The sequence below is a fragment of the Anticarsia gemmatalis genome, chromosome 3 (genome assembly GCF_050436995.1).
Source record: "Anticarsia gemmatalis isolate Benzon Research Colony breed Stoneville strain chromosome 3, ilAntGemm2 primary, whole genome shotgun sequence".
NCBI lineage: Eukaryota > Metazoa > Arthropoda > Insecta > Lepidoptera > Erebidae > Anticarsia > Anticarsia gemmatalis.
In genome coordinates, this window is record NC_134747.1 from 12710855 (window position 1) to 12737728 (window position 26874).

At 34.3% G+C, this 26874-nt stretch overlaps 2 protein-coding genes across 2 annotated transcripts in view; one reads left to right on the forward strand and one right to left on the reverse strand.

The window, feature by feature from the left end:
• The window catches only part of LOC142987691 (uncharacterized), a 397705-nt gene that overhangs the window by 336534 nt on the left and 34297 nt on the right, over positions 1–26874 (reverse strand). Inside the window, exon 3 of the mRNA XM_076136636.1 lies at positions 2632–2675. The gene's annotated coding sequence lies outside the window, so the exon portion shown is untranslated. The remainder of the gene's footprint in view (positions 1–2631; positions 2676–26874) is intronic.
• LOC142987082 (uncharacterized) lies at positions 11637–13203 on the forward strand. The gene is made up of 2 exons (XM_076135632.1): positions 11637–11790; positions 12756–13203. Exons 1-2 carry the CDS (start codon positions 11730–11732, stop codon positions 13172–13174), a joined length of 480 nt encoding a protein of 159 aa, XP_075991747.1. The 5' UTR covers positions 11637–11729; the 3' UTR covers positions 13175–13203.

Below are 26874 nucleotides of genomic sequence, written 5' to 3' on the forward strand. Positions count from 1 at the left end.
TATCTTATCATCAACTATTTCTTAATTTGCTTGAAGATCAATTAATAGACGGTTTTTTAGCGACGCCCTAGGCAATGGGCTAATTGTTACTATATCACTATCACTCTACGTGAGTTATGAATTTGATAACAAAAATCAAAATATTTACTTTTAAGTCTTATATTTACGTAAAAAAAATCCGTAATTTTTAACTTTTCGACCAGTTTTCAAAACTTGCCAAGCAAAATAGAGAACAGTTCCGCTCCACCGTAACATTACTTCCACTTAACAGACTTCCAAAACAAAAAACTGTCACCACTTCCTTCCTCGAGATAAATTCGCCAGCTACCTCACAACACAGGTGAAGCACCCCTTAAGGACACATAAATCCAATACTTGGGAGATATTATATAAAACATTTAGACAAAAATAGGGCACCATCCGTCAGCGCACTGACCCTACCCTTGTCAGGGCACAGATGCTGAGCCCCTTTCGCTTATGAAACAATGTACATAGAAATTTTAATCTTCCTGCTTTGGGCTCCGACCGGCTTAAGGTATGAAACTGAGCGGGCTGGAGATCATATTGGATCGTTTTGGTTTAAGGTTTGTGAAGATAATGGTAGAGTATAAGAAGTAGATAGTACACAAAATAGTCAAAACAATAATATACACGTGTATATTATTGTTTTGAATATAAAATAAATATACACGTGTATTTTTTATGTAGAAAATTTGAATTGTGTGTATTAGAATTTGATGAATATGAGCAACTGGAAATATTGAGCAAAAGTATCAGTACTGATCAGTACAGGTAAGTACGTCGCTATTTGTAATCGCAATAAGTAAGATTATCCATAGCAATATCTAGTTGTTGTTATATTGTTATTATTATCAATAGTAGTAGTTGCAAGTGCAGCATTTTCACGGAGGTGTATTATTATACTGATTTGCAGTGAGGAGAATGGAGGTGGCTAAATCCTTTTTTGGAATTTATTGTATTTTAGTATTTAAACCTATTGGATCCTAAGCTATTTTGATGTATTTTATACGTTTTATTTTTATTTGTGTGAAATTACTATAGGAAACTACAACAAATTCGCGATTTAAAACATAACTTCATACTACAAATTCAAAATAAATAGTACAACACATTTTATCAGCATTTATATCCACAGATATCAAACCCGCGTCCCACAGTGGTGTTTTAATCCACAACTTACTGCTGTCCCACTGAATATTCATGTCGTTGGCGTCCCATGGACTTTATAATGCAGGGAATATAAAACACGCTGTTTATTTGAAACAGACGGGTTTGGTCTTGTAACCTGGTTTTACGGGATTCTGTTTTGTTTATATTTAGAGGTAAATAGTAAGTAGTCTTATAAACATAATACATTATAAAAATAGGTAAAAGATAAAATGTATTTAGAAGTTAAGTATTTTAAACTGTAGTTTTATTATCTTTTTTTTTTACTATACAAAATTTTATGTAATAATTAATGTGTTAAGATGAGATAGAAGTTATAGCTTATTCCGACTATTTTCTAAGTTGACCCTTTTTGTTGTCGCGTTCGTGTGAACCGTTTTGTCATTTGCTATTAAAACTAATATTAAGATAAGGTAGACACCATTAGATAGCAGGTTTTTAAGTCCTTTGTTTTCATCCAAGGGCATAAACTAGTTTCTAGCATAAATTGACATTGATATTTTTAGCATGCATCACTTTTGCATTAGAAAGAATTTGCAAATAGGCCCTAAAAACTGTGACTATGTAGTTCGACACGATATCTAAATATGAACTCAACTAATATCATCCAGCCCATAATATCTCATCTCAAGTCACCATAATCCCGCTATCTCTTTACAATTACAATATCAAATCCCAGAATCACGTTGTAAGCTGCGCCTAAAATTAATGTACCCAGACACAGATACACTACAAACTATTATAGTTTAGTGTACTATAGACCAACAACTTAGTAGACAGTCTTGTATGCAAAAATCAGAATTTAGGACAATAGTGACCCGCGGACTCACGTAGTGTGGGCCTGTTTGATACAGCTTGCCTGCAGTCTGATACAGCTTCTTTATTTTCAAAACAGAGAATTATCAATTACTAACTGACCCAGCGAATTTCGTACCGCCTAACAGTCGACTCTTGATTTTTTTTTCTCCGTAAGAACCTCGTACTACAAGTAATATTATAAAAAAAAATGGCAAATCGATTCAGTTGCTTCCAAGATTTGCGCGCATTTAGCCATTCAAATTTAATATTTTAGATACATAATCTATATAAATAGTACACGCCACGGCTCTCTACTAAGTTGTCGAACTATATCATAGTTTAGTTTACTATTTACTGTAGTTAGTCAAACTATGTCGTTGCGCGTTTTAAGTTTACGATAGTTGAGTATTGTTGGGAGAATTTATAAGATTCGTAATCGAGGAGCAATTGAATGTTGCGCTGTTTGAATGTAAATTATGATTGCCTTTCAGCTTTAGATGAAGATGTTTCATAAAGATATAGTGTATTTTGATTAAAGTGCTGCTTGTTTGTTGGACTGGAGGAAAAGCTTGAATGGTATTTTAAGGTGTATCAGGACAAAATTGTGCGAAACATTTTTTTTATATAAAATATGTCAAATGTTACCTTTCAATAGTTAGAAGACTCCAACAGCTGCTGAATTTGATAATCTGTAACAAAAGAGAGACATTTTTTACATCAATTGTTTGGCATTCTTGCACAGTTTATACAGTATACTGACTGATGTCGCAGACTGGCTAATTAAATGATTACTTAAATAAAATGAAAAAATGCAGAATATCTGCAAGCCCATCATGTCAAGTGTCATACAGATACAATCGCGATTGGTTTTTAATTTTCCCTTACACTTGGTTTTGTATTGAAATTAATTAACATATTGCCCTTTTTATGAAATGGTATATAAATTGCAAGTTAAACGAATGATCGATGGGGTCTTGTACTCATGATTAATTCGGAACTGACCTTCTTGCTCTCGGGTCAGTGAACAGTGCAGTTAAGTAATGGTAGTTAGGTCATCTTATGAATGGTCTACCGTAGGTCGATTCTCTACTACTATCGACTACCGACAACCGGCTAGTCATCGAAACTTGTATGAAAATCTGATCAGCGCCCCTAACGGGCGTTGTAGGAACTATTTTGGCAGTATATTTTACATGCCAAACTCTCAATACTCGATAGTTCCAATTGTAGAGAATCACGCTACAAATTACTTTTATTTAGGGCTGAAGAACGAATGTGCCGAGCCGAATAAGTGTTAAACAAGCCTTAGTTATTTGGGGTCAGGCAATATATAATCAAGTCTAGAAATCAAACCTAGAATTATCTGAGCGTAAACAATGGATAGTTGGCTGAATATTCAGGTCCTTTTTTACAAAAAGACATTAGCTGTTACAACAAATGTATTGGTAAGATTTATTAACACACAACCAAACAAGTCTCCATTTAGCGTCTTAAATAATTCTTCCGCAACAAGACGTTTTAACCGGATATTTTAGTGCTAGCAACACAGACGTATCGTAGAACAATAAATTGAACTGGCAACATCATAGTGAGGGTACTTGACAAATAGTTAGCGACGATTTATCCTTGCGATCGGTTTAGAACGCTATTGTTTCTAGTTAAGGAAGTTTAGGAAGCAATCATTTAAGAGCTAACATTTTGTAGAGTTGCGTTTTATTGGGTACTCGTGAAGCCGGACGATGAACAGATGGATATTGCATTTTTCAATTTCAATTAAGTTATACATAAAATTAATTACTTAATTTTGAAAAAAATTGCTTAAGATTATAGTGATTATACACCACGGATATTACACCAAACTGCAGATCCTTAGCAGTCAAATTTACATTAAAGTATGTGGACCTGTATGTATAATCAACTAAAGCTCTATTAAATAAAGGTATTTTAACATATGTGGTATCAAATAATTTTGCTTGCCAAGCTTATAACCATTAATACCAGTAAGACCTAAACAATGACATGAACACATGACAATCAGAAACATGCATTTTTATGTTACTCGTTAGTTAGTCGCCGCGATTCAAGTTTTACATAGAACATTCCTTTTTTATGGGTAAATTCACCAATACTTAAGTGATTTTAAATACCTTCAACTTGACAAGAATTTTCTTCGGACAAAAGTATGAACAAAATCCTTCATACTCACCAAACTTTACACTACAGAAATGAATAATGAAACGTGCAGCAAGAAATACATTTATGTTTCTTTGAGCGAGCGCAGCGCCATCTGCGCGGATGAAAGAAACTGGGATATTTTTCATCCGACCGGTCCGTTCGGTTTGAGCTCTCTCGTACTATGAATGCGATGGATCACGATGTTTAATGGTTTGCTTGAGTTTCCAGGATATATTTTGAGGAATAAGGTGTAATGGGAGTTTAGGTTGTTTGAATTTTGCAGTATACCATGATGTGTTTGTAGATTACGAGAGCACCCGATAGAACCTTTTCGTCCTGAACTCGGAGCCCGATTATATCAATGTAATGTTTTACGCCATCTTAAATAATTATTATATTATGAAAGTAGGAGAAAGGAAAAAAAACTGCTACATATCGGATACCTTGAATTGCCCAAACACTTAGCACAAAATGTAAATAATTTCAACACTAAAACCTTCCTAATAAATTACCCTGTTAGTTAGTTAACACTACATGAAAATCTGTTCAGTAGTTTTTGGATATATCGCTAACAGACAGGCAGAATAAAGTGGTAAGAGGTATTTGTTTCATGTTGTAATGTGTACTGTGTTGTTACTAAGCTGTAGCCGTTAGTAACCTTTGTGATTATTTGAATTATATTTCTGTTATAACAAAGATGTCTTTGTTACAAGAATAGATGATAATGTATTTTTAGACTATTGTTTGCCTTAAGACTATTACTCGTCGTAAATATTTGGAGTTTATTTCTGGTATATCAAATACTTCTTTGACTGAAAATTATTTTTGTAATAAAATTGTTTCACTTTTGGGTTTAAATGATAAAAATTGCAGAATTTTTATTAAGATTTGGATAAGTGTCGTTGAGAATAATTGCTGTAGTGGTTTCAATTGTTTAGAGAGACAAATTGCTACGAAAGTACCATACCATATGATATATTTATCCTAGGGAAAACGGTTTTAAACGAATTGTCTGTGTTATTGAATTAATAAGGTAATCAGGACTAATAATAATGACGTAATCATATTCTTTTAACCATAACTATCATGTATTCTGTAGCTCAATCCCCTACAGCAGTAGACTAAAGACAACTGGCTAGCCATCGAGAAATTTTACTTGAAAGTCTGTTAAGCGCCTCTACCGGGCTCCATAGGAACTATTTTGGCAGTACGTTTTAATAGTCAAACTCTCGATAAAATCGACTGTTTCGACTATAGAGAATAGCGCTATTGGCATTTGTTTGTTGTTGCTAACAACTTACTTAGATGACACATTACAAAACTTACTAATAAAGCGATCGCAAAAGTAAATAAATAAACAGGAAACACAGTGTTAACGGCAGGAGTGTTCATTACAAAACAATTTAAAGTTTAATTTAGTTTGGATCAGCCGACGCTATCTGCGACTCGAAGACATTAAACAATTAAGTTTTGTGTAGTGAAGTGAAAAATGTGGTGCGAACAACTCAAGTAGATAGTTTTGTTGTTATTTATTTTTAATTTTGTTCTGTTTAAGATTTTGAAGTAAATTATGTTTTAAATGGTGGTTGTTCATGGTGAAAGAATGTTTTAGTAATAGGAGAGTAACGGTGATGGAGGAATTTAAGACAGTAGTGTGTACCTCTACACCTTCTTTTGGATAGTGTTAATGAGTGAGTACTAAATATATTTCAAGTTCTTTTAAATATTATTATTATTATTAAATATAAATATTATTATTATATAAATATATTATTGGACAATTATTAAAATCACACTGTTAATGGTGCAATCAAAAAATTTAAAAAACTACGCTACATTATTAGACGTCCTAATTTTTGCTATTTTATTTCATGTGCACAGAATAATTTGCATAATTTTTAAAGGATTTATTTATCGTTTGTATATCTTGAAAGGAAATAAATAAAAAAACGGTTACTGTCCCACTGCTGGGCAAGGGTCACTTCCTGGAAAGGCGGAGGGATTAGGTCTGGAGTACACCAGGCTGACCATGTGCGGTTTAAGAACTTTGCATCATTTAAAGGACTGTCATAAAATCTTAATTGCCGCATATAGTACCTACTCCTTGTATTATAGACATCAATTAAATATTTGCAGTAAAAATATCTAAAGTTTTATTAAAAACGGTGCCCTAAAAAGTATGAACTTAAGATTTAACGATACGAAATAATGAATGAGTACATAATCTCTACGGAATTATACGATCAATCTGTCGAAGCGTATCATTTCGATCCGTGAGCATTACACTTGCGTAATATCTGTACAGTACGTTTAATTATAAATATACCTTGTTTGGTAACTTGAAACGGGGTACTATTAGGTTACCGATTATAAGTCTGTTCGAGTGTAAATGAGATTTGGTAATGATTGTACTTATTATTTTTTATTTAAAATAACACCACATGGAATTATAAAATACTAATGAATTTAGTAATGTATTTGTATTTTTTGTTTGAAATAACACATAGGAGTGAGTATAATATTGGAATTAATTTTGAGAGAAACCTTGGTAAAATGTTGTTTAGTCTTACTATAAGTACTTAACCACGAACCACGAAATCATTTTTCAATCGTGTGTGAGTTAGCGTGTGCGACCAGATTTTACTAGGCAAATTGAAATATGAATTTTATTATCTGAAATTTTCGTAATAGTACCTTATAATAGAAAAATGAATTGTAATATCACTTTTGCGCATAACAGCCATGACACCGACAACAAGCCATCATCTTTCAAATCTAGATATTGGATTGAGAATGTTTTCTTGTATTTCCATACTGTGATGACCTTTAAACATGCAAACAATTAGTCAATTTTATAACCAATTAATTATATAGCAACAAAAGTGAATCGGTACTTTAAGTACTCGATTCTTTAAAACCGCGGTATCTCAGCAAGAGACCTTTACAACCTGTTAATGTCGTGCCAATTTCACTGACATTTAGCACTTGAGACAGTTACACATTTTTTAGATCGACTTTTTGCTGGTTAAAGGCCGACTTTCGCAAAAAAGTAGTAGTCTGTCGCAATATATGGTTTGAGTCATATGAATGACAATTTTAAATGAATGAATGTTATAATTTTAATTGTCGTGTGGTTAATTGCTATAAATTAATTTTATTTCAAAATTATTAAATCTATGTCACATAATATATATATTGATAAAAAAGGCTGATAATTTGCAAAAAAAACATTTTATAACGCCTAATATAAACCTAACCAAACCTATAACCACGTAGCCCATTGGTGCCCATCTCGTCGCACTACACTTTGTGACCTACAATTGCGTACACACGAACCACAGAAACAGTTAATTCACGTTCATATTTGTCTCATTACCTTATAAATTAACAAATTACCTCTATGTAAAAAAATAACGTAGTACAGGCGTGAGACAGCTAATGACAGAAACCGGTGGAAGATTTTGGAAGAGACCTTTGCCCAACAATGGGATAGTACAGGTTATTAGAATAAATATAAGTATATGACACATTTTTTCTTGGCTCCTCCCTCCACCGTGCCTAGATCCACCTAATCGAAATAACAGTCTAACATCATAAAGCTAAGGTTTACCCATCGCAACTTCAAAACGTGATCCAAATTTAGCCCAGAAGCACACAAATCATAACTTCGCAACTACAATACCATATTCCTGATACAGCAATTTATAATTCTAACTACAGTTAATTCCGACAACGCTTATTAGTCGGTCGGGAAAGTTTCCATTGTTCGAGTTGGCGAATCGCAACGGATTTTAACACTGTAGATGTGATGGTGAATATTTTTGATGGCGATGTTTGAAGTTTCATTATTTAGCTGGAGTGTATTGGATTGTAGTAAAGTATTGTGTGGAATAGTAGTTTGGTCAAAGTTTTGAACTACGCAAAAAGTAGTGGTTTTATTGTTAGTTCCCTTTTTCAAGATAGGTACTTTCAGCTACAATCATTAATAAAAAATATTGTTTTACTGAAAACTAAGAATCATCGAGTTGTGTAGTAGTTTAAGTCTAGCTATACCTGCGCAGCTTTCAGCTTATCATTCTGTGACATTATTCTATGACACATCTTTTCCCGGGTGAACACTTCTCTGCCGAACGTTCGGCTTTAAAGGTTCGGAAGATGTATCGAAACACTCACTACAAACTAACACAAAAAGCGGTAAGTAATTCTTAAATTAGTATTCTGTAAAACAACTATCAGAATATTCTATTCAACTTTTTTTCCGCCCAGGGTTGCCAAACATGTCTAAAAATAGTTAAACTCCAATACCCCTCGGTGACGCAATTTGAATGTCATTGGGTATCAAGATCCCTCCGTAACGGAGCAAATGCCGTGTCATCCAAGTGTTAACCAAATGAAAAGTTCTAATCAAAATTCAATGAGATTAAAAATCAATTATCGATAGGAAGAAGGGGACAACCCTATTGATTGCGGTTTTTATTGTGTTAGCCGGAATTTTAGCGTGATTTAGGGCTGTTGAAAAGGTTTATCTTTATTTTGTTATTGATTGAAGAAGAGATAGTTACCGAATAGATGGTGACCTAATATCAAAATGCTTTTTTAATTAAAAAAAAAAATTGCTAGTATTAATGTTTTCTGAAGAGGTCATTTAAATTGAATGTGTGCACACAAATTCAAAATATATTTTATTTTGTAAACTTTCGTGAAGTGTTTAAAATTGTCATGGTATTTTGAGTTTATCATTTGAACTTGTAAACAAATTCAATTAATCTTCCGTGATGTTGATACCTGATACATATTTGTCAATAAAATTAACTGCGTTATCCATACTACTCCATGACCTGAATACATCTATTGCAGATGATTACTCTATACTACTACTCCATACTAATATTATAAATGCGAAAGTAACTCACTGTCTGTCTGTCTGTCTGTTACTCAATCACGCCTAAACTACTAAACCAATTTGCATGCAATTTAGTATGGAGATATTTTGATACCCGAGAAAGGACATAGGCTACTTTTACCCGGGGAAAATGACGCATTTCCATGAAAAAAATAAGGTGGACAACGAAGTCGCGGGTAAAAGCTAGTATGAAATAGAAAATCTTAAATTTCAAGCAATTTTTTTTGGGAAGAAGCATAAAAATACAACAGAACTTTCTAGTATTTCTAAAACATTTCCTATTTGAAATCCTCTCATAGCAGTCCTGCGGTGAAGCCCCTAAGCAATAATGGTGGGGGTACTTGAAGACCCTTCACCAGAGCTCCCTGCGGCGAGGAACGATTGAGACCTACATGCTGTACGTACTAGAAATGGAACTCGAGTGTATTGGCTTCGATTCTTGGTTAATGACTGTTGCGATGACTCAGATGGTTGTGTTATGGTATTTAATTGTTTTACTGAGACATGTGTTAATGTAAACATTAAATTATTAGTTGATGAAAATAAAACCTTTAAACTTTTGCGTTGCATCTACATTATCTAAAGTTACACGGATCAATGCGAAAATGTATTTTAATTTGTTTGGTATTTCGGCACGGTGACTATGTGTCAAAGCTAGTGATAAATAACTCAAATATATCAATGAAAATGTTTTCAGTAACCGATACGTAAAAACCTTTTCCTCTTTTTAATATTACGGTCAGATATTCAGTTCTTTATTTCTACAGTATAAAATGCACAACATACTAACTCGCCATAACATTTTGTTATGGTAATTTGTTAGTAAAATCTACGTCAAACTGCAGCACTCAAACAGTAACGCAGCCGTTATCAATAGCACTAGCCTGATGACAAAAAAACAAAAAAAGTTAGTGCTGGCATCATAGCATTCACTCAAAACTGCCCATGGCTGCACTAGCCACTAGGCCATGCGGCTTAATACAAAACGTCGATTCTATAAAACCGTATTTCGCAAGCACATATACGGTTTGTAGGATTGCACGTCTAAACGAATGGCGACATACCTCTCTAGTCTCTAATCCCACTAAACGTGGCACACCGCGTTTGCCAGTACAGAAATCTATTCGAAAACCTGGGTTTAGATACACGGTTACGTTACTGACTCGTGAATGCGACGATCCGTGTGTGAACGCTCAAATTTGAGGACTTTGTCTCTAGATGTTAGCCGCAAAACTGTATATTTGTGGTCTGAAGTGTGATTCGGTTTGGACTGATTTGAATGCGAAAGGTGTACAGCGAAGATATTTTGTTCTATGTTTTCTTTTGAAACTGTAAAATATGCATTGAACTACAAACCTGTCACATCGAGTGCATTTTATTCAACTCCATTTCAAAGCAAAGAATAAAATATATCGTTTGCGAAAACACAATTCACAGACATAAATATCCAAGTGCGTATTATTCGAACGCAGTAGATTTACGCTGTATATGCGATTACTACACTTCAATAACATTGAAAATGCAGATTTAAAATGAAAATATAAATAGAAAATTTAGCATTTCGAGGTCAGCATACTTACATACATACATATATAAAGGTTGGGGGACTTACTTGCCCTTACGAAATGCGTTAAAGATCTTTGAGGCAAGCAATGTTTTATTACGTGATAATATGCATAGTGGGTAGCAGGTATTTGACATTGTATTAGAAATTGTCGTTGCACTTGTCTCTTGAAGAAAATAAAGGCGTAGTCGACAAAAATAGGCAAAACACCGCTAATAGGATCTTAATCCGTCTCGATTATTTGCCTTCCATCGTTCGTTGGATTCCGATTCGTCAACTAACGAAATTACTCCGGCGTTCAATGGAAACGGAAATTATTTTCCAATTGGTTTGATGGCGGCGGCTCTGTTTCCTAGTTTTCGAATTGTTTTATCCTTTGTGGAGGTAATTCAGACAGAATTAGGAATAAGCGGTGATTTCCTAGGCTTTGTGCTTGTTACTTGGTAAAAGAATTCTCTGATGGAAGTGGTGTAATGATGGCATTAGCGATTCATCGAAATTTATAACAGATTGAATATGATGAGGGAATTCTGCACTATTTGAAAACTATCGGCGATAATCGTGATAAGTTTGTTTGATACCTACGTATCTACTGTTGTTGTAACATGCTTTTGTCTTTTAAGTGAGCAAAGGTGTATTCTGGTGACGGGGGAGTAGACATACTACCATATTCTACACTTTATAATGTGAATTGGTCTGCCTTTGTAGCGTAGTCGGAAGTGCATTTGACTGCTGATCATTAGGTCTTGGGTTTTATTCTCGGATCAGGTAAGTAAATATTTCTCAATAGCAGCCCGGAGTTTGATAAACAGCTCGCCTCATACAAGACTATCGCTGCAGTATAAGAGGGTGTATCTCATACACCTTTGCCCGCACCTTCGAGTATAACAGGCGCGATATTATGTATATACTTATGATACGATGACATAACAAATGACGTAATAAAACACAGTAATCGGAAATACAATTCATAAAATGACGTCACATACAAATAAATTAAAATGGAAACTGCACGTTCCGCTCGCGCTGAAATCAATTAACACAATCTTAATAAGTAATTACGAAATGCAATTATATGGTATTTAGGCAGGAGATCTCGCCATGGACGGGCTGGAGGCTGTTATAACCGTTTTCACGTTATTTGCTGTACATTCAAGTGAAGGTAAATAAAAACTAGGTATTTGAGAAGTATTAGACTATTATTAGATTTGAATAAGACGTAATTTTCAACTTGTTACGTTTTGTTCGAAATATTACTAGCTTACTGAGGTAGTTTTGCTACTATTTGACTGCTTACATGGTGCAGTGGTTTAGGTCGCTACGCCGCTACCATTGCCTCGGAGTCGTGGGTTCGATTCCCACACGAGACCACTATTCGTGCCCCCACAAATAATTGTTTCGGGTCTGGTTGTACTTTTTGTCCGTTGTTGGTATGTTTGTAAAAGTCCCCGCGACAAATGAGCAATTCTTAAAGAAAAAAGTAGTCTATATCGCTTTAATAATAATAGCTATCTCCCTTTAAAAGTCATATCGAAATTGGATCCACATTTTCGGTTATCACTTGGTCAGTTTTAAATCCTAAGATTTCTAAAAGACTTAAAGATGCTACAGTAAGTTCAACAATAGACTTGTAGTTGTACAAGTGAACACTAGAAGTGTTCTATTAGGTCCTAAAAGGACAAAGTAAAGAGCTATTGAAACTTTAATGCTTAGCCGACATTGTTCGAAAGCTTTACAAGTTAATAAAGTTTACATTGGAAGTATTCTTTGAGGATTAACTTTATAAAACCTTTATTTTATATACATTTCTAAGGAGAATTTCATTATTTTTGGAATAGTCACCTGACAAGCTTTTTTTATTTAAAAGAATTATTGCCATTCACAAAACTGCTCTTTATTATTTAACATAGAGACTAATCCTAATTTCAATGGGTATCACCTCTCTACGAAACAGTTTTTTAGAACTATTTTGATAAAATAAAAATGCAATGAGCAATTCAATGCATTTGTTTATTTACAAAAATAAATTCGAGTTTAATCAATTTGGATTAACTTGGTTCCAAACTCTGCCAACAAAAGTAAATTATGACCTCTGGGTACTTTAAATCTGTTTTTTTACACAACCAGCGGTACCTCCCGACGTTTGCAACGTCAACTTCAGATGGGACGACTGCGGCGGAGTCCCACAACCTGTTATGTACTACTGGAAACCAGGTTCCCGATGCGAAGTAGGCATATGGAGAGGCTGTCGCCCTTCCCTCAACATGTTCAAGAACGAGTACGAATGCGTCTCAACCTGCATCTTCTCAGTTAGAGCAGATCCTTCTGATTGGCATGAAACGAAAGAAACAGAAGCTGATGAAGAAGAAACCTCGGAAGGAGGGACTGGTGATCAGGATGAGAGTGGCGGTACTGATGGTGGTTCGGGTGAAACGGGTGCTTCGGGAGGTGATAATGACGATAACGGGGGAGGAGGCGACCCTCAACCAAACCCGGATGGTGACGGTGGCGATGCAACAGATGAAGGAACAACAGCCGGGGAGTAACTTTACCGCAATAAACTGAATCAGTGTAATTTGAGTTTAATTTAGCATTAATTTTTGAACAAAATACGAAACTTTAGATACATCTGATATCGACTACTGGTACTTGGACGCGATAGGTTAGAATATTTGAATTTTGTTATTAACCACAGAGTTTTGATAGCTGAATGCTAATAACTGTAACGAGGTAAACATAATATTAATGATTAATGTTTAAATTAAGTAGCAAAACAATAAAATCATAAATAAAATCTAGAATCGAACCTGCGATCTCCCCATCAGCAGCCTTGTCCACAGAAGCCGTTATTTTTTGTTTATTGGTGTGGTGGTAATAAATTGTCAATGAATATGGTGCATTGTATAGAATAGATTAATTTAGTCGCTGACTGCTATCGGTCGCACGCGTGCAAGATTTATTTATTATGGCTACTGCAGAATACTGCGGTGTTAAAAATAGGTGCTACACGTGAATTATAGTATCCAATCAAATTGGTGGTGATTTTAGGTCGCTACGCCGCTACCATTGCGTCGAGAGGTCGTGGATTCGATTCCTACACTGGATAATGATTGGTGCCATCCACAAACAATTGTTTCAGGTCTGGTTGTACTTTGTGTCCGTTGTTTGTATGTTTGTAAAAGTCCCCGCTACACAAGAACAATTCTTAGTGCGGAAGCAGGCTTCAAAAAAAAAAGGAACTTAAAAATATGTTAACAATGTGGTCGAGTGAACGCGTTTTATTAAACATATTTTTATTAAAAACCCGCAAATAATCTGACAACTCAAAATACATATAGCAATATCAAGTAATCTGTAAAAAAATGTACCTACTTTCTTTAATCAAGTATTAACGCAAGTAAAATAGCCAGGAAGGTACGATTTAACAAAGCATCAAAACGAATACACTTCCTTGAATACAGCGGCAATTTTTCAACGTCTTAAGAACAATATAGTATTGTAAACATAGTCTGAAAAATGTCGTTACTCGTTCGCAGCGCGGGTATGATTTATAATAGAGCTTGTTTCCTACAAACTGTAACGCGATTCTCTACCACTATCGACAACCGGCTAGCTATCGAGAAATTTTGTATGAAAATCTGATCAGCGCCTTTAGCGGGCGTTGTAGGAACTATTTTTGCAGTACATTTTAAATGTTAATCTCTCGATACTCGATAGTTGTTATTTGTCGTATGGTTTGTAGTCAACTTAGTGTCAAAGTTGTTCAAGCCGCCCAAGCGGCTTTTGACGTGGCTTAACGACTATTATCTTAGTAGATGACAGCTGGGATCGGCCATTTAAGCGCCTTTGGAAGCACGGAGACCTATCTATAGAATGACTGCGCCAAGGGTTGCTTAGCCAGCTGATCGTTTACCGACCAGTGAGCGCAACTGGCTATGGACGCCTAGTTCTCGATAGTAGCGCCTGTAGAGAATTGCCCAGCTTTTCGATTTTTAATACATTAAAATCAAAATCAAAATCAAAATCAAATCATTTATTCATTTAGGTCAAATATTGACACTTATGATAGTCGTTACAATTACTGAATCTACCACTAGCTCGGAAAGGGGGTAGAGCCTTATGAGAAGAGCTAGCGAGAAACTCACGGCCACTCTTTTCAATCGCCAAAAGTTTTACAATGTGGTTGATACAATAATTGATCATGCGAGGAGCTGCCAACAATCAGCGATATAGACTAAACGTCAATTATTAAGGAAAATGAATATAGCAAGGTTATTAATTAGTCTCTGATCATACCGTATGTTGGGAGCACCTACTAGCATGTGATAATAAGAATATGGGCAGCAAGTGAGCACATTGGTTGTAACATTATAGAAGAAAAAAGTGACAGTTTTATGATTAAAATCAAGTTGTACGTAACATCACCTATTTGCATCATTAATTGCCCATATTTTACAATATTTAGACCTACTTCTACTGAGTTTATACAATTTATAGCAAAGTTCCCTAATTTCAAAGAATCCTAATCAAGCGAGCGACTAATCCCAAGAGCTATTGTCGTTTAGAAACTCATCAATTCTGTAATAAGCTTTCCTAACGAGATGTTCCTTAACAGCAACTTTGAATTTAGGCAGGGGTAAATCAATGATGTGCTTGGGAAGCTTGTTGAAGAAACGAATGCCGAGACCTACAAACGAATTGTGCACCTTGTGTAAACGATGATGGGGACCTACTAATTTGTGTCTGTTTCTAGTGTTATAATTGTGTCTATCGCTATTTGTTGTGAAAGTCCCTAAATTTTGTTTTATATACAACAAGTTTGCAAGGACATACTGTGATGACACCGTCAATATCCCTATCTGCCCAAAAAGCTCTCTCAAGGAGTCTCGCGCTCCTAAACTATATATTGCACGAATAGCTCTTTTTTGAAGGACAAAAATAACATCTATATCAGCAGCCCTACCCCACAGTAATATACCGTAAGACATGACGCTGTGAAAATAACTAAAGTAAACCAGTCTTGCCGCATCCACACCAGCAAACTGTCTTACTTTTCTGATTGCGTACGCGGCGGAGCTGAGTCTCCCCGAGAGATGCGCTATCTGAGTGCCCCATTGGAGCTTGCTATCCAGACTGATACCTAAAAAAGTTGCCGAATCTACCAAATCGATAGTTTGCCTATTTACGACTATGTTAGTACCTAAATTCCTCGCGTTGGGCATAGTGAACCTAATGCACTTAGTTTTGTTAGAATTCAATAACAGATTATTACAAGTGAACCAGTTGTGGACCTGTTCTAGAATACTATTGATATCGACAAAACAGGACTTCGAACGATCTACTTTAAAAATGAGAGAAGTGTCATCTGCGAATAATATAATATCACATAAATCCTGCACCTGAAAGGGGAGATCGTTTATATATACGAGAAAAAGAAACGGACCGAGTATCGAACCCTGAGGCACGCCGAGAGAAACAGCTGAACCTGAAGACCTAACACCATTGATATCTACTCGTTGAATCCTATTACTCAAATATGACGCAAGTAAATTGAGCGCTGTATCCCTAATTCCATAGTGGTGGAGAGCTTCCTAAGGAGCGTATTATGTTGGACACAGTCAAATGCTTTGGAGAGATCGCAGAACACCCCAATGGCGTCCTGGGATGTCTCCCAAGCATCATAGATATGCTTGACGAGCGAAATACCTGCATCGATAGTTGACCTACCCTTTGTGAAACCATATTACTTCGTTGGTATCGAAATGGATTGAGTTAATAGGTGTTACGTGGATTTTGGAGTCTGGAATAGATTTGTATACTGTAAAGGTAACAGGGAAGAATAATGTAGTGAGTTTTCGGTAATGTAAAATACTGATAATGTACCTATTTGATGAGACAGGAAGCCGACTTGAACATAGTTCGAAGAAAGGCTAAACTGATGACAGATTGATAGTGAAATACAATGATGTTAATCATTACGTATGAAAGAAAGACTTTTCGCAGTAAATGTGGAACGACTTTGAATACCACCTGAATTACTTAATAAAATACACACGTATCTACGATAAAGTACCTTAATATCTTAAAAAAATCTTTATAACACAGAGGCAATATAAATTTCCACTTCATATTTTGTTTGAGTCCTCGAGGAGCTATTTGACAAGCCACCATTCTTCACTTTCGGCATCTGTCTTTTTGATATATCGTTATTGTATCATACTGTATAACCAACCAGCATAACAAGCCCTTTCACTTCGAACAACTGTTAGAACAATTATTGGAAGGTCCAGAGGTCCTCTTATTTGGTTAGTTGCAGTATCGGATTCGAGAGACATATCTTATGTTTTGCGGGTTTTGAAGGCTTGGTATGTCCAAGAATATTATGTAGAGTGACTTGTGAGAAATATTAAGTGACGAATAGTGATATGAATAGAGATGTATGGATCATATGTTCTGATTTGTTTGTAATGGGTTAAAAGCCTCACCAGGTTTTGATAGTGGTTCTATGGATATTAAAATTGAAATGCAGGAAAGTAACTAGCATAGTGTAAGTTATGAATTTGGTTAAGTTAGAATTAACATTTTCCACCCACCGTAGTTGAAAAATAATAAAGTATAAAACTTCCATAATTTTGAGTTCATGTCCCCACGAAGTTACTTAATTAAAAAGATTCACTTTTATTTACTCGACATACGAGGATGGTGCAATGAACTAAACGAACATCAAACACAAAATTCGATAGCACGAGAAATTCTCCAAAACCTTCGAGTTTTACTTTCAGATCAACCCCAGTAAATCTTATTAAATCATTCTATAAAATCCGCAGCCATCCCGAGCAAACCTTCATTAAACCTTTCTAATTCTAAAGATAATCCAAAAGTTTAATCTCAATCGAACACGTTAGACGATTCTTAGAGAAATTTCGAAGCGTCCAAACAGTTCTACTTTATACATCCAACGAACTTTGTCCGATCGGCTGAGCTCGGCTACGATCGGGAACGTTCGGCTTTTCGAACTACGAGTCCGTTGCAGGTGCTTCACTTGATAAATTGGGTGAGAAGGAACTTTTAGCTTCGGCAGAGAAAATCTTAAAGCGATAAGCTTAGCGAACTTGGTAGGAAATTTTAATTTAAGCGTTGTAAAAAAAATGTGTAAGCTTTTTCGCTGCGGCTGTACCTAATTTGCAATAAATAAGGATTTCGGAGATGTAGATACAGGGGAGAAATGAGAAATTATTGTTTTAAAAGTCAGGTGAAGGCGGCTTCAACTGTGCTGAGGTTTCACTCTATATCCGGATAATGCCGACAGATAATAGGCCACGTAATTTTTTTCGTGGATGAAGTATTAAGAATATTAATATCGCAGTTATATTTTTAAAGAATCCGTACTTTATTGCATCCAGTTTTAAGGTTACCTACAGACTTTTTTGTATAACTCCAAAATGTAGTAATGTAAGTTGAATAAGATTATGATGGCATGTTTTGATATGTGCTTAATTACTGCTTACCTCGTGCTCGCAAATGAACTTAATGCTCTTCCTTCAAATAACGAGTTGGTCAAAGTATTAGTGTAACTATTTCTTCAAAAATCTATCTTAAACAGAATTTCAAACTGGATTTTGCGAAACTCTCCTCTACGTTTATACATATTTGTATACATTACGTAGTATGTACATACATACATTCGTATATAAAGCGTCTAATGCACAATGCATGTAACACCGTGGCGTTACATAGTTCTCATCAGACGTTTATGAGTTGGCTAGACTTGATATAATTTATTCATAACTTCTACTTTTAAAACTTCCCTCGTTACCAGATGTTCGCGCCTGGGCTAGGGCTGTGCTAAATAGTTTTTAGTTTGGATTAATTGTTTTTGTTTTATGCAAGAGATAAAAAAAATAAGATTATCTTCGTCTCGAGTACAACCCAGTATTATTGTTATTGTTCCTTTAATATATTGATAAAATAATGCAAACACAAGATGTAAGGAAAATGCAAGGGAAGTTGGTAAGGATCGTACCAAGTGGCGTATGCGTGATATTTTGTATGTTTGTATGTGTGTAATAATTCAAAGATTATGTATTTTAATTATACTTTGAAAAAATAACAATTACTTTATGTAACACTTTTCAATGTTATTTTTAAAAAACAGCTCTACACTGCTCCAATGTTGATTACAAATGTACAGTATATAAAAGCTACTAACAACTTTTTATGTAGTTTTAACAACAGATAGACCACAAAAAAGTTCGGACCGTGAAGTAATATTTGCAGAAAACCTTTTCTGGATATTTAAGTTGTTAAAAATCGGTTTTTGACGGCCATGATATCCAAATTAGTCGCGTTTTCAGCCACACAACCTTCAAAATAACAAACTTAATTAAATATTCTATGAAACTGGCAACCCTGTCAGATTACCCGTAATAAGGTTTTTAGGTGATGCCATAAACTAAAATTTGTAATTACACACGATGTGGGGGCGCTAGTGGTACTTAAGTGGGGATGAACGTTGCATACAAACATTGTTGCATTATATACTTACGTAACTACTATTGTAAATCTGTTAAACTGTTTGAAACATAGTTTAATTTCATTAATAAGACAATTCATTTACATCAAAAAAATATTTTTTGAAAACTCAGTGCCATTACTGAGTGTTTGACAGACTTATGGTATTAAAAATATTTGCATTGTTTGCATACTCGCGTAGAGAAGTGTAGCCTGAATGTCAACTAAGCTTAAAACTTTGTGTCAAACGTAAGTTTAAGTCGGTAGTGCCTACTATGTCAGAGTTTGGAACCTGTGCCGTCTAGTGAAAAAGGCGGATGTCATTATATTAGACTCATATAATATATTCGACACCAAAATGTTTCAAGTGTCAAAAAAAAAGGTCAAAATCAAATTCCCAAATAGTACACTACATACACACTTTCAAAATACAGTTCCCATAAACCAAAATTTCCAGTGCCTATTCCCTTCTCCCACAGAGAACCTTCAATAAAATACAACACTAGTCTATACATCACACTTCGCTCGCAATAAAAATGAATAATGCACGTTGTTCCCACCGAGTGTTCTGAACTGTCTATTCTCACTGTTACTGTAGTTTCCTTTTGAGGTATTTTGGATGATATTATACTGAAAAGGAATTGGAACAGTAGAGCGTAAAAGAATAGAGATTATCTACAATACTTGATACTGAGTAGTAAGTAGTTATTGATAGTTTGTCTAAAGAAATCAGAAACTATTTCAACGCTTCTAGCACATTTAAATAAAACTGAATTTGACAAATAAAAACAATTATGAATAACTTAACCATGGTTAGTCTAAGAAAATAAGACTAAACGTCAATAGACCAGTGATTGTGGCTCTAATTGTTTTTTGAGATAATTAAATATTCGTACACTTATAAATTATTATTACTGATGTAGAACGATGCTTAATCTAAGTCAACAATTATGTTGTTTATTATAAGAATACTTTCTGTACATAGTTATAATACAAGCACATAACATCTTCTTGAATTTATTTGATTCACAATTTAATGAATGTAAACTATTATTTTGAGATACTGGCGCTTAAAACATTCAGTAATTAAGACAGTAATTTGTACGTCTTTCTATCAAACATTAAATTGTTTTATAACACGTAACTACAGACAGCTGAAGTCTATAACAAATAAAACGAAAACTAGTCTCACTACTCGAGACTGTTAGCTTTCCAAAATCGTTACAGCAGTCTATCAAGACGTGTGTTTGTATTTAATTCGGCTTAGAACACTATCAAATGAAATTGAGCTTCAAATTACTTGAAAACAGAGTTAACAAACATGGAAACCAATTCTAGTATGACGTCACTGGCCGTAGTTACAAAAGCCTTTGGCACAAACACTGGTCAAATACGACTAGTGTTGTCATCGTTTGGGACGATTTCACTAAAACAACATGGTGATTGTTGGTTGAAGTGTGTGTCCAATGTTGGACGAGATTGGAATCTGATTACTGAACCTACAAATACTATTTGCCTCAAAGTAGGCGAAGTTATGCCTTATGACTTGAAGTTGTATTGTTAAGTGCGTAATATAAAAAGGTGTGATACTAATAATAATTACTGTCAATACAAATTTAATAGAGCTGGTTAATTTGACCGAAGAATCGAACGAACCAAGGAGTTGCTTGACATGTAATACGATTGCATCCTCAGAATGTTTTATAAAATTAGTTGGCTTATTATACTTAAGGCAATTTTTATAACAGACTTAAAGTACATTTTTAAAAACATACTCAATATACATTTTTTTAAAAATTAGTTACATGCCAAAATTTCATTCAAAACCTTTTTGGACTAACGAATTAATAACCTGCTTAAATAGAACTAGTCAGTTATATGCATAGACGAATTAAAGTAATCATACTAAAATCAAAAGCTATGTAATAAATAACTTAAACATGTAAAGTATATTGGACACGCGCATCGTGGGAGCATGATCGAACAGACTGCATGTTTGCCGACGACTTTACCCGGACGAGATCCCGTCTCTTGTAACGTGGACACTGGATTGTGTGCTCAGTTCACATGTTTGGAGAAATATAACATAATTGTGAAATATTAAACAGAACTTTTACCCATTTTTTCACTTGCTTGAGTCAAAATCGTGGTTATAAAACCTTTGTTTCATTTTCCTATGAATTATTTAATCACTGTATGTATATTTTAAGCGCCTTTATAGTTGTAATTTAATTTTTAAGTTATATTTTATTTAAACACCTTATTAATGTAGTATATGACTGTCAAGGAAACTAAATATTGCATTGTAAACATTTTCTATTTTTTTTTCTCATGTCAGTGAACTGTAATTGTTCTTTTGAGAATAAATATTCTTTAAACCTAAATATGATGTTTGATGTCAATTAGAATGTGTAATGCTAGTTTTCAGGGTAACAAAAGTACTATAATAATAAATATAATTGAATATTAAATATAATAATGCCATCAAAAACATTCTGTAAAAACCTCAAGTCTCGCCGTAAAAAGTTGTGAGATCGATATAATACCAAGTCGATTAATCTATTTAGTCTCTACTTAAAGGACCTTCTGTCTTAAGTTATTACGTATGTTATTATCATGCCAATTAAAAAAAATACCTTTAAAACAAATAGACCGACCTGGCCATCGCATGATTTCATTATTAGTATGTATCACACTACACAGCACGACGAGAAGTTACCTGAAATGTTAATGGCGAATTTGTGTTTTCTTGCGATGACCAAGTCGATCGTTTTGTTTTAAAGGTATTTTTTTTAATTGGCATGATAATAACATACGTAATAACTTAAGACAGAAGGTCCTTTAAGTAGAGACTAAATAGATTAATCGACTTGGTATTATATCGATCTCACAACTTTTTACGGCGAGACTTGAGGTTTTTACAGAATGTTTTTGATGGCATCTCACTTCTTTTTGTAGAGCGAACATAAGTCCAATTTGTATGGACAGACGTTATTTTTTCATAATTCAACATATTTTCCTATGGGAATGTTGTTCAGTTTCATGGGCTAAACACCCTTGCCCACCCTATACCCCCTCCCGTTATGCCTCATATAGTATGTACCTATTTACACCTATTTATTTTATTTTCTACAGTAATAATAATTCATTAACTGCAAATGTAACCTTGTAATCTTATACATTTATATGGGATTACAAAGTTATTGTTGCAGTTGGTGTATTTAGAAAACTGGACTGAAATTAGAAAATATTAGATTTTTCCCATGATTAAGACACTAAACCCTATTTGTATTCTAAATTTTAAGCTTCTAAGTCTGCTAGAAGTACCTTAGACTTTTGATGATCGGTGAGTCAGTGAGTCAGTGAATCAGTGAGTGACAAAATTCAAAATTTTAACAAGTTGTCATTCTTAAACTACTCGTTCAAATTGACTGAAATTTTAAATATACCGTATTTATACAATGACTGATTAGTTGCTGAAAATCCAGGCGTCTTGTTTTATCCACAACGAAATTATAGGGGTGTCAAAAATAGCGCGAATTGCTTCGAGAAAAGGATGTTACGGCCGTGCCGCTTTTTTTTTGCTCGACTTGCGGGGGCACTTCCGTGCCCCCAGATATGAATGGTGATTATCTAATCCGTGGACTCACTAGTATGTCTTACTGATAGATCCACGGTCTTCCAGGATCTAATAGTCTTACCGGTCTATAGCAAGATTTTATTATCGATATATACATCTTATATGATCACATATATTACCAAGTTTTACCAATTATTCTAAATTAAACGGTGTATCGCTAACCCCCGGTTTGTGAGTACATTTAGCGGCAGTTTATCTATTTAATAGCGTTTTTTATTAGAGTTTAAACGCTATTGAATAGATAAACTACCGCTAAATGTACCTCAGAAACCGGGGGTAAGCCGTCTAGGTTAAACCTATCAAAACCGAGAGCACTTGAAATACATTTCGAACAACACAGATATATTTATAAGGCATGAGCACACGTCCGTGACAGGTCGTATCTATGTGAGACCGCAGGCCGCACCTGTATGCGCTGTCACCTCCAGCCACTGGCTAGCCAATTGTACACCCGGCTTTATGTCTCCGATAAAAAAATATTAAAATTCGAAGATGTGTTTGAGAGTTAATAGTAAACTTTAGAGGTTATTGACCAATGCGTTGTCTTTAAAATATAGGGTTTGATTATAAGGCTATCCTGTGGCTTATTTTTACCTAGGGGTCCAGCCGATATTATTATGGAGCCCTGGATTCAACATCGCCGTTCTAATTCAATATAATTAAGAAAACTTAGACTTGAATATTCGTATTTTATAAGCCAATCTCATAACCCAGAGACATTTATTATAACCAACCTCAATTAAGCCTTTCTACTGCATAATATCATTTTTCATTGCTTACAAATTTTATACAAGCTGCCTCAGCTGATTTCACCTAAAGAAAATACAAAAATATCTACTTATTCGCTTTAACACTATTAATAACAAGCGTAGATAATCCGAAGCAATTTAATGATAATTCAAAACTTAAACAAAATAATTTCACCTCACCAATAATCTCTCAAACTCACAAAGAAGCCGAGTTTGCGTCGATCCAAGTTGGAAACTGCTCCGCAATTGTACTGCAACTCAACTGCAATTGAATTGCATCGCAATTTTGAGCCATAACTTACTGTTAGTTAAACATGTTCAAGTCCACGTTGTACTTAGTGTGTACACTTCTAATTAGATATCTACCTGAACTATGTAGTGCATCTGCTGACTGAGTACCGAGTTGGGGGTGATGCTTTGAAGCTATATAAGCTGTTAAAATAATGGTCAATAATGTTTAGAATAATGTTTTTTTTTTCGATTCTTATTTTACTGTTCAGGGAATATAACGTTACTGTTAAGTAAAAATCGCGAAAAGGCTGTTATTTTCCTCTTATTACGCGAAATAACTGAACCGGTTTTGATAAAACACAGCTAAAAACATAGACCGCCGCGAGCTTACGCTAGTAGCCTAAAATAAGGAAATGATTCATACATACTTTTATTAATACTTATAAAAATCAATAAAAAAAATGACTATACAAAATTACAGTAAAGGAAAACTATGTACCATACCATGTTACATATACTATGTTCATTCTACCCTTACAGTTCATGATTTTACAAATACCTACTTTGGGTGATATAAAAAAGTATTTTAGCAAGATGAACATCATACAAATAATTTTCTAACGATCTAAGCACAATTCACAATTCACAAATCAAAATACCATCCGAAAAGACAAATATACTCTAACATTAATCGTATGTAACTAGCAGTAATGAATCATGGTGATAGGATTTTATTAACCGGGGGAGATGTGAGCACTGATACAGAGGTATTAACATAACGAAGTAGCCGGTCATGCGTGCTGGCTTATCTGAGTGTGAGGTTTGTTACCAGTTGGGGAACGTTACGGTTTGGAAGATAAAATTTTGGTTTTTGTTTAATGATTTGTGTTGTAAAATAGGTTTGTGTTTTTACTTTTTAAAATATTGTTCATCAGTAAATTATTATTAGTAATATTAATAGTACCTGTATTATTTTTCTTAAGAGTGTATGTGACTAGATTAAAAAAAACACTGCTAAAAATGGTAATGTAGTTCTGAAAGCTCTTTATGAAAAAAAACAGGTATATAATGATAGCTGCGATGTCGTATCTACATAATTTATTTTTTAAATCTATAATTGTATAAAACATCAACTTAGCAGGCCTATCTGTACTAGATATCTAGAAAACACACCGTTGACCGTATAATTAACACAGTGTACTGGGTATCGGAAAAAATATTTTGGACCAAATAGGAAAATGGAGCAAACGAAAATTCACCAAGCAGACTCAACCCTTAACACCAGAACAGACCGGCGGCACGGTATGCGCGTGCGCAACACTTCGACCGCACGAGGGTGTGCACCCACCTTAAAATATTGCACTTTACATCCACTATCGGTGGATCAGCTCGTGTGTAAGCCCCTGAACCGTGAACTGAATAGTTTAATTATCGTGTGTATACCGTTTTTGTATGTATGTGCATGAATGTAGAATTTGACACGGTTCGCTTCAGGAAGGGTTTTGGGTAGCGATACGTGAAAAGTTGATTTAATACAGCGCGTGGCGGTGGAGTTTGTACTGCAGATATGGTGTTGCATGGCTTTTTAATTACACATACACGGTACAAGTATTTTTAGTTTCGTCAGATTTTTTTTAGTTTTAAAAAGACTAAAACACAACTCTTGCTGTAAGCATTGGTATTGTGTCAGGACTTTTACAAACACACAAACAATTGACACAAAACTACAGACGGGAAACTACTACTACTAATAGGTGGTCAGTCTAGTGCCAAAGTTTTAAATTAAAACTACTATCTGTGGAGTACACGAATATTTGTTCCGTGTAAGAATCGAACTCACAATCTGGGCTCTTTCGAACATCATAACATCACGATGTACTGGCAATGTGACGGAAGTCGTCACATTCGTCAGTAATAGCCGAATAGTATATATTTGGCTTTCAAGAAAAAAATAGTTGAGTCCAAGATATTATTATGCGTTACTGACTTGTCAAAGTTACGTAATACAACCTTAGTTGTACTTTGATAACAAGTGACAATAACATCATAGCTTGAAAATCTTGACAGACCATTTGCATGCAGTTAAAAACATCTTCTTGGGTGTATTTTAATGTTTGTGAATGTTTTTCTATCCTTTATTTTATGTAGTAGACTTTACGCTTAGAACTAAAATTATCTTCTTTAATAATAAGTATCAAAGTAGGTACAAAGAATAATTTATAACGTGACAAATTACGTCCCTTTCTAATTACCTCAAAAAGAAGAAGACATAACAATAAAACAGTTGAATCCACTTATCATTATCTCAAGTCAGATAAGTCACGGAATTCGGATGGCAATAACCCGAATACCATCGGATAAAACTAAAATGATTCTGATAACGTAACAGCCATTACTTTAAATTTAATCTAAAATATTCTACACGAAAGTCCAGGAGAAAAAAGGCTTATGTATATTGAAATTTAGGGTACTTATATCGTTTTGACTTTGATTAATAAATATTTTGTAATGTTCAGATAGCATCTTCCCTTCAAATCATTTGCTTATCAGAATAATTGAATTTAATTATTTCGTATTTAATTATATTGAAATATATTCGTTGTAGTACCTATAATATTAATTATTTTTACTTTTGTTCCCGTTGTGTAACAAATGTGAACCGTTTTTCCGATGTTAATGTGATGAATATCTTTAATTAATTTGTTTCGGACGATTTATTGTTTATTAAGTTTTGTTCAGTGGGAGGGAAGGATGGATGGTGGCTTTTTTGTAAAGATTAATTTACGTATTTAAATGTTTCGTGTTAGTTTTAATTATGTGACTTGGAGAACAAATTAGTTTATTGTATTTTAAGCAGATATTTATAGATTTGAACGATAGTTTATTCTAGTTAGTACGGCAAAATATTTTATGATTTTGATGCGCTGAGATAGAGCAAATTATTGAATAATTTGACTTTTTATATCAATCTGTATTCTTCCATTTTTACCAACTTTAAATTATTGTATATTCATCGCGTATTGTGGAAAGATCTTTTAAATCGTATTTTATTCAAAAAAGCCTTTTCCCATACACATTTTTATTCTAATAAAATACTAGAGCTATACTTAAAAGT